This window comes from Herpailurus yagouaroundi, unplaced genomic scaffold, assembly GCF_014898765.1.
Source record: "Herpailurus yagouaroundi ecotype Mexico unplaced genomic scaffold, PumYag 139, whole genome shotgun sequence".
NCBI lineage: Eukaryota > Metazoa > Chordata > Mammalia > Carnivora > Felidae > Herpailurus > Herpailurus yagouaroundi.
The window spans coordinates 79,874,000-79,884,173 of record NW_024412394.1 but is presented as its reverse complement, the minus strand read 5'-3'; the positions used below and the strand labels follow the sequence as shown (position 1 = coordinate 79,884,173).

Genomic DNA, 10,174 nt, shown 5'->3' with positions numbered 1-10,174 from the left:
GAGAACAATTATATATATCTATATATATATCTATATATATACCAGTCCAGTTTTGTTACTTTACCTTTGGAGTAAAATTTCTTAAAGTGTTTTAGTGAAATGGTATATACAATGTAATTTTTATAGATAATTCTAATTGTTCTCTGATATAAGTTGTATCAATTTATATTCCCACAGTTAATGAATTAGAATTAGTTGACCCAATTTTGAGTGATTTGAATTGTTCACAGTCATGACCACATGCTGTAATTTTTTTTATAAATAAATCGATCTTTAGGTGTATGACTGTGTAATGTTTTTAGTTAACAGTTTCAGAAGACAAGGAATACTGGAGAAAGAAGTCATGTATTTGGATGGTATAGTTTTGTGGTTTTCATCTATCACTCATTTATTCCCCCTGAGATTTTATAAAATCAGTTTCTTCATTTAAAATGCTGTATTGGGGGACTTAGATAGTTAATATGAATTAAAGTTAACATGTATTCTGCAAAGATGATGGTGTAATATGCATTTTATGCTATTTAGAAATAGTAAGGCATTCAAATTTTTGTGAGCATTCATATTGCATCAAATCAAACATGAGGTTTTATAGGGATAAAGAGAGACCAAGAGGATTCTATATTTGAAAGCTGTACAATCTCTTCTACAGAGAATTCATTAGGAATATAACTTTAAAATTCCTCAAAAGGCATTTTATATTGCTTATTTTAATATAAGTTTAGCCTATTCCTATTTTAACTCAGACAGACATAAGAATATAAATGACTGATATTTTACCTATGGGTGGAAATTGACCACTGGTTTTCTTTTCTTCTTTACTTTTTAGACAAACCCAAACCAACTACAAGTAAGTGTAGAATGTTAAAATTAAAAATTTGCTATTTGATTATTTTAATTTTATAACCCTTGGAGTTTATATGCAGCAGAGAAAGGATGGTATGTTTATTAAGGCGATAGTCATTATGCGATCACCTATGTAAATCTGGTGATTGACAAAGATTCTGATTGACAAAGAATAATGTGTATGTTGTGTTCATTTATCCTTGAACATGTCTTTATTGGGCACCTATTAGCACACTATACCAGGATATGTGAGAGAATGCCTACAATGTTTTCTGTTGTCATGCCTGTGTAATTAATACATTTACCATAATAATGCCTGTGTGGAAAATAGTGGTTGGGTCTTTCTTTTATGTACTTCCTTTTGTTTGTGAGGATGTATTGAGTAAACACAGTATGGAGATCCCTCTAATAGTTGCTTCTGAGTTCGGAAAATTTAGAACACATAATACCTGTCTCCAATTATTTAATTTTAAGTACATGAGCCTTTGATTATCTTACTTTTTGAAAGCCTGAAGGTGAATTGTTTTTAGTTTCAGAATCACTGTTTTATTTTGACATTCCAAGAAATAATACGAATATAACAGTTAATACAGTTTTGAAAATTTATGTTTTGTGTAATTTCATAAAAATGAAATCATTATGTATTAAATCATGACCCAGACTTTAACCTGGAGTAAAAATCTGTGCATTTCAATCTAGCAGCTATATCTAAAGTTTTGAAATGCCAAGGAATAGCTTGGTTCCTTAAAAGTATCATGACCGATTCCTTACAAATGCAGCAACAATTTTCTTATAAATGAATTTTATGTTAAAATATCAAATGTTGCCTTTGAGTTGGAGAAAATCTTTAGCACATCTAGTTTTTATTATTTCTATGGATGTAAAGAGTATTGTAAAATTTAACAGTTGAAAGTCAAAACTAGAATGCTAATATATCACCATAATCCCTTGTAAATACTGTTTTGTTTATGACTCATTATTCATCTTTCATCTTCATTATTATAAAATATGTTAATCAATTTTTCTTGAATTTTTAATATAGCTTCCAGAAAAGTTATGGAAGACAAAATCAAATGTATCAGGTTTATAGAAAATGTTATCACTTTAAATGAATTGTGAGGAAAAATATATTTTAAAAACTTGCCATGTTATATTTTAAAATATTATTGGTCTATGAAATAGCTGAAAGAACAAAAAGAAAGCCTGGTTCTATATTATCATAAAGACAAGTAGCATTTTGTTTCTTGTCTCACTACTCTGACAATAGTCACCATGAGCTGAATTTATTTCTGAGATGTTTTTCAGTCTCATCCCACGACCCCACCTATTACATTTAGTATAACTTCTTATATGTGTAGTGGCTTTATAAATATTCAGTGAATAAATGCATGCACGTATGTATGAAGATCAAGTTAAAAGTTTGTGAAACAGAGCTGTATAATTTGTAATTAAGAAAACTAAGCAAAGGACTTCAAAGTGATTCATTCTACTATATAGAATTAGACTGTTTTAGATTCATCTGTAGAGTAATTCTAATTTCAAAATAGATTTCTAGTTATAGTTTTCAGAGATATTAGTTACCAGTGTGTTTCTTTGCCATTTTAAGTATATGTGTTTATTGTCATTACCGGTGGAATTTAATAGGATATACCTGGAGGTAAAGCTCAGTTGTATGCTACTGAAATATAAAATTATTCTTTCCCTTTCTTTTTCTATGTATTCTTCTTTTTTTCTAAAGAAGAAACATCAGAAATCATAGAATCAGGTAAATATTTACTTTCCCAAAGGAGGTAATATAGATCAGTTGAAACAGATCTGTATGTAAATTTATCTTTATCTAGCTGTGTAACATTTAGGAAAATCCCTTACCCAGTTCAGCTTCCTGGTTTCCTCACCTATGAAACAGGCAAAATGGCTTCCCAAAAGGCTTACAACAGTTAAGTATTAAATAAGAAACATATGCAACATTCCCACTACATAATTACTTGTCACTCATTACATATTGATTTTCTTCTCACTTTTGTCTGATAAATATAGTTGAAGAAAATCATCAACCAAAAGTGTTTTGAAAAGCCTGTGTCCACTTTTGGTTTGGAGATATTTTTTGACTCTCATTGTTTTCAATCCATTGTTTTATTTATTGAGCACCCATAGCACCAGTCAAATACTCATTTCCTTAAGAAAACAGTTGAAAATTCAGATGTTTTTTCCTGTTGTTACTAGTTAACATTTAATAATGAATGGCTTGCTTTAACTCTACTTCAAAGTACATTTAAAAAAAAGACAAAAAGAAAAAGGGAAGGGGCTCTGCCATACAGGTGACTGAATACAAGCTAAATAAGCATAACAAAAATACCTATGTTCTCACACATGGGAGGTACCCTCTTGCTTCACATCTTGCAAAAGCAGAGCCCTAACCCCCTACACTTATGGGATTAAGTCCTATCTCCAACTGTTTACTTCAAGATTGAGTAAGAAACTCATGTTTTTTAAACTGATAATTTCTTGTTATTATATTTTCCCTCCTAGGGAAGAAGAAAATTGAAAAACCTGAAAAAGAAAGTAAAGGTAAAGATGACATTTAAAGACATATACACCAAATTAATAATAAAAGCACAGAAATAAAAAAAAACACAGAATTATATAAATTATGCCACTTAAAAGCAATTCATGAAAATGTGGGCAGCGATTTTAAAGCATATATCAGAATTACAATTCACTATAGGATTTTCCATGCAAGAGGTGTAGATATCACTTATTATTACATATGCAAAAAGAGAGAAATTTAGGTTCTGCTATTTCTAAATTAATACCATAGAATTCTTTTCATATAATACCTGAAGTGTGAATATTAACTACACAAAATTTAATTCCAAACCTTAGGAAGACCTATGAATAAATGTGATATATGATTCAAAATTACCTTCATTTTTTTCTACAGAAAAAACAGAAATGAAACATCATAAAGAAGAAAAAGGTAATTTTTTACAAGATTGAAAAGTGAAATGCAAAGCCCTGAAGCAAAAGTATTTGAGTTGAGGATTATTTATATCACTTTAAAATAAAGTCATTTTATTTTAGGTCATTTAAATTTAAGGTCATTTAAAAAAGAAATGTGGAAAATAATCAGTGGATATGTGGTAACGGCCATGGCAAAGGAACAGTGGATGGCAGGCCAGTCCCAACAAATATGTGTTGCACCATCGGTGAGCAACAAGTCTAGAAGCTGCATCACAAAGTTGCTATTTTTCTTAACATTGGGTGTATTTATTTGTAAACGATAAAAGATAATATTATAATCACTGATTTTCAATGCAGGTATCTGAAAAAACTTGCAAAGACCTTAATTACCAGAGAAATATTCTATTGGATCAAGAAGAAAGCATTCTTAGACATATCGAAAAGATTGTTAATTATGAAAGAAAACAGATGTTTTCTTTTGTTTTTTAGTTTATCCTCAATTTCAGTTACTCAGGATGACCAATTGTTCACAGATTCTAGTTAAATACTGTAATCAGTGCAATCATGTTATATCCCTGTTTATGCAAACAAAACAATCTCTACCGGTGACGTTTATTTTTGTTAGATGTTAGAAGAGAAAAAATTTTTAAATCATACTGAGAAAATATTTACAACATTTAAATATTTCCATTTTTCCAAAGCTTGGTTGAAGTGAGCCAAAATTTTTATGAAAATTCCCTTTAAAAATTCGTAGTTTAATTTACATTTTCCTTATCAACAGTCTCAACAAGAAAAGAAAGTCTTCAATCACACAATGTGACAAAAGGTAATCTTCAATCAACTTTGTAAATATTCAATTGCTAAGTTAGTATGGAGGTGCCTAAATTATGTTTGCACTTAACACTAAATTTTTTAAAGCAAAGAAGTCTAGCAGCTATACACTTCTGCTATTAGCAGAAGTGGAGAGGTGGGGAATCTAGCAGGGAGTTTACATTTCAGTGTAAAACTAGCCAACGTAAAGAAATCGAAACTATTAACAACATAAACATTCAATAGAATATTCTAGTACATACCAGAAGATATATTTCTCTATTACAAAAGACTTTAGTAACATGCATAAGGTCAAAAATGATATAGTGGTAAAAATAGATAGAGTAAGAATTATTTTATGTATTACATAAATACAGCCAAAATGATAAATACCTTTTTATTACCTAAACTTGGCTCTTTAAATTAATTCAAGAAGTGGATGGTGGAGGGAAAATGCCAGCATGCACATGGAACAGAGATGTCTTTTACCTAAAATAAGAACGACATGTTTTGGTGGTTTGATCATCAAAAAACTACAAATGGATGTTATAACTGAATTATGCAATCTGAGTGATATAATTTTTAAAAATCTAATTAACCCGGGGTACCTGGGTGGCTCAGTTGGTTGAGTGTCCGACATCGGCTCAGGTCATGATCTCGCGGCTGGGGAGTTCAAGCCCCACGTCAGGCTCTGTGCTGACAGCTCAGAGCCTGGAGCCTGCATCAGATCCTGTGTCTCCCTCTCTCTCTGCTCCTCCCCTACTCGTGTTCTTTTTCTCTCTCTCTCTCAAAAATAAACATTAAAAGAAAAAGAATTTAAAAAAATAAAAATAAATAAAAAATATAATTAAAAAATCTAATTAACTCAAAAGGTAATGGTATTTAAATATTTTAAATTTTAAGGTGCTAAGTAAACATGCCATAACTGAACAATTATTTTCATTCATAGCAAATATATACATCTCCAGTGTGTGGAGAGAGGAAATGAGTGTTGTTTTTTACTGGTTCCTTCTTTCTGCTTAGTGTATTATGTACGCCTGAAATGATGTACTGAAAGGACATAGCTACATATAAAATTTAGACATATAGTCATTAGTAATTTAGACATATAATTATCAGTCATACTAGATGGTAAAATTCAGATTAAGAACATTATGCTTATGTATAAGCATAAAGGGCCATAAATTTTATATCTCAACTTTCTTAACTTTTAAAATATTGCCTAGCATTTTTTAGGATAATTAGCCAGAAGAATGAGAAGATATGTTATTTAAAAAACCCACTGGTACATCCTTTCCTAACGAATCCTATTAGTTCATTTAATCCTTAGAACAGGCCCAAATATGCCCAATTTAAAGATAAGGTAAATGCGATAAAGGAACATCTAACATCTCAGAGTGTTTACCTGGTAGAGACAGGATCTGGCTCAAAGTAAATATGACGCCAAAGACTTAATGGTTAAATCCATTCGATCCCACTTCCCTACCCTATCACACTGTGGCATATACAGGAATCAGGGCAGCCCAAAGAAAAAATGTATCCCTAGAGGAAAAAATGTTTCCAAGAGAGTGGTAACTCCCTTCTTACCCCACTGTGTGAGTCCATCATTTCCAAGATCTTGATATTATGAAAACACAGTAGGGACAAATTATTATATATGAAAGCACAAGACTAACCTGGAGCCTGTTGATTCTTATTCATTCCTTCATCCAACAGATAATTCATTGTATTTCAGTAAATGTTTACTGTACTCCTTTTTAAGTTCCTGTCTTTTAGTCAGTGATAGTATTTTTAAAGGAAAAATAATAACACATGAGCCTTACTGAAGTATTTTTTCTAAATTATTTTGTGTTTTGAATACATGAGGTATGCAGCTGTAACATAACTAAAACCATAAGTATCTCAAATGAAAAAAATTTTTCTAAAAACCTTTCTATTGGCATTAACCACTTTCTGTAAATTTATAATCCCTAGATTTATACTAAAAATTCTGCAAGTCTCAAAGTAAATCATATAATGCAGATTCCTTTAAAAATTTATGTTTTCAAGTCTGGCCCTTTAAATTAGACTAATGTTGGGATGGTAGCTATACTTGTGATGAACACAGCATAATTATAAACTTGTCAAATCAGCAAGTTATACACCTGAAACTTGTAAGATTATGTATCCACTATACTAAGAAAAAAAAAAAATAGACTAACGTTAGTACAATGTAGATGTTACCAATCTTTTTTTTCTTTCCAAGAAGTTAGAATATCTGTTACAGTATTTGGTATTTGGGACAATCATCTCACTTTATATTTTTGTCCTACATACATACACTTTAATGTAAAAAGATACTACTTTGAAGAATTATAGTCTCTCGTTGAAACTAGACAAATGGTTATGAAAAATTAAACTGATTTTGCATGTTGCTTTTTAAGGTTTAGTTATTCATCATTATTACCTTTGAAAGGAAAATAATTCTTTTTTTTTTTTCAACGTTTTTTATTTATTTTTGGGACAGAGAGAGACACAGCATGAACGGGGGAGGGGCAGAGAGAGAGGGAGACACAGAATCGGAAACAGGCTCCAGGCTCCGAGCCATCAGCCCAGAGCCCGACGCGGGGCTCGAACTCACGGACCGCGAGATCGTGACCTGGCTGAAGTCGGACGCTTAACCGACTGCGCCACCCAGGCGCCCCGAAAGGAAAATAATTCTTAATGATACATTTTATGGAATTTGGAAACTTTAAACAAATATTTACATTAATTACATCATACAAAGTAATTTTATTCAACTTAGTTATAATTAAAATTGAACCAAAACACTTAATTTAACAAGAATCCTGCTGATTTTAGTAAGCGTTTAAAATGCAAACATGTTGTAACATCTATAATAATTAAGAGCTTTTATTATATTTCACATAAAAATAATTAATACACTCAAAGACCCATGTTCTCAGAAAATAGTTATATTCTTACATTACATTAAGCAATAAGAAAGTCAAAAGATGTGAGATACTTTCATGTAGTCCATCAAAGTATAATTTCTTTGCATTTTATCTGAGTTAAACAAAACTTTTTTTTCTTCCTTTTTTTTTTTTTTAGCAGAAAAACCTGCAAGAGTATCAAGTAAGTACTGCTTGTATTGGTGATAAATTCTCTTTGGCATGCAGTATAAATTTCCAGCTGAAACTCATAAAATATTTATACTTTTAATGTGTTCAGAGACTGAGTCATTTCATACTAAACCCTCTGACAGAAATTTAACTTTTAAACTTAGTTATGTTGAAATTTAAAAAACTATGTTATTTGAAATAACTTGTAACAGAAATAATTGATCGTGTTCTCAAGCCTGAAGATTAAAGCGAATTGCATTCAAATACATTAATTTTTTTCAGTGATTGAAGCAAAATGAAATAAAATAATCCTGTTTCTGCCTTCAACTTTCAATCACTAAAGATTTGGTGTAGAGTACATATGATTGAGCAATAATGTTTTATTTTCTGGTATTTTCTAATGGTTGTTAACTTAAATATAATTATATATCTGAGAAGAATAACATAGCTAAGAATGGATCTAAGCTCATATATCGTATATCATATATCATAAACAGAAGTTCTCAGAAAACACTCTCTAAAATATCAATTTCTAGGTACCCAAAGGCATTCTAAATATATACAATACAACTTTAAATTTTCCTGTAAGTTCCTAAAAATTCTGAGAAATAGGAATTTTCCCTCCCATGTTTTCTGATTTTTAAAAAAGTCATTTTAAATTGATGCTGTCTAGTGCAATTTCATGTGAACAACACATGTAATTTTAAATTTTCTGGTAAATACATTAAAAGGATAAAAAGAAACATGTTAAAATAATTTTAATGTTTATTTAAATATTTATCTATTTAAATATTATTTCATTATGTATCAGTATAGAACACATTGATAGTTTACACTGTTTTTTGAAATCTTGTGGTGTGTGTCTATGTTTTATACTTAGCACATTTCAGTCCATACTAGTCACATTTCAGTACCCCAAAGCCCCATGTGGTTAGTGGCAACTACATTGGACAGAGCAGATCTTAATATTTCTTGAGCATTTCTGCTGTACACACTACATCATGAGTATTGAGGACAGTATAAAACAATCATCAAATGTGGTACTTGCCACATCTCTCATTTGAACCTCTTTGACAGCGAATAATAGAACTCCGCATGGACTTACTTCAGGGATTTAAAAAAAGAAGAATAACAAGGGTGCAGAATTGTGTCACTGATGCAAGGGCAAAGCTTCCAGCTGATACTCAAGAAAGCCTTCTGAAACCATTCCACTCCACACTCTTTCCTCATACCCAAAGGTAGTCAGGGCAGACTTCATGAAGGAAGTGATTACAAAATTCATAATTTGAAGAATAGTTAGGTTTGAATAACTGGAAAAAGACTGAAGTAAATGCAAAGGAAAAACTCACTTCCCCTGTGTTTCTTCTGCACTCTTACAGAAGTACCACGCTCCCGGCACTTCCTACACTAGATATATGGGGGTTTTTTTTGTTTTGTTTTGTTTTGTTTCCACACCAAGAAATTCTCTGTGATGCCAGCTTGGTGTCATACAATTTCAGTCACTTCTGACACTAACTGGGTTTAGCACAGTCCCCATAGGTTAACGGCTTAGTCTCACAAGACTCCTCCCCATTTCTTTTTTTTTTTTTATTTATATATGAAATTTATTGTCAAATTGGTTTCCATACAACACCCAGTGCTCATCCCAAAAGGTGCCCTCCTCAATACCCATCACCCACCCTCTCCTCCCTCCCACCCCCCATCAACCCTCAGTTTGCTCTCAGTTCTCAACAGTCTCTTATGCTTTGGCTCTCTCCCACTCTAACCTCTTTTTTTTTTTTTTTTCCTTCCCCTCCCCCATGGGTTCCTGTCGAGTTTCTCAGGATCCACATAAGAGTGAAACCATATGGTATCTGTCTTTCCCTGTATGGCTTATTTCACTTAGCATCACACTCTCCAGTTCCATCCACGTTGCTACAAAAGGCCATATTTCATTTTTTCTCATTGCCACGTAGTATTCCATAGTGTATATAAACCACAATTTCTTTATCCATTCATCAGTTGATGGACATTTAGGCTCTTTCCATAATTTGGCTATTGTTGAGAGTGCTGCTATGAACATTGGGGTACAAGTGCCCCTATGCATCAGTACTCCTGTGTCCCTTGGATAAATTCCTAGCAGTGCTATTGCTGGGTCATAGGGTAGGTCTATTTTTAATTTTCTGAGGAACCTCCACACTGCTTTTCAGAGCGGCTGCACCAATTTGCATTCCCACCAACAGTGCAAGAGGGTTCCCGTTTCTCCACATCCTCTCCAGCATCTATAGTCTCCTGATTTGTTCATTTTGGCCACTCTGACTGGCGTGAGGTGATACCTGAGTGTGGTTTTGATTTGTATTTCCCTGATAAGGAGCGACGCTGAACATCTTTTCATGTGCCTGTTGGCCATCCGGATGTCTTCTTTAGAGAAGTGTCTATTCATGTTTTCTGCCCATTTCTTCACTGGGTTATTTGCTTTT

At 32.1% G+C, this 10,174-nt stretch overlaps 1 protein-coding gene across 1 annotated transcript in view; it reads left to right on the top strand.

The window, feature by feature from the left end:
• Positions 1-10,174, top strand: part of TRDN (triadin) — a 403,209-nt gene that overhangs the window by 364,299 nt on the left and 28,736 nt on the right. Inside the window, exons 33-37 of the mRNA XM_040474537.1 lie at positions 827-847; positions 2,582-2,608; positions 3,373-3,411; positions 4,586-4,630; positions 7,705-7,728. Coding sequence (XP_040330471.1) covers positions 827-847; positions 2,582-2,608; positions 3,373-3,411; positions 4,586-4,630; positions 7,705-7,728 — 156 coding nt within the window. The remainder of the gene's footprint in view (positions 1-826; positions 848-2,581; positions 2,609-3,372; positions 3,412-4,585; positions 4,631-7,704; positions 7,729-10,174) is intronic.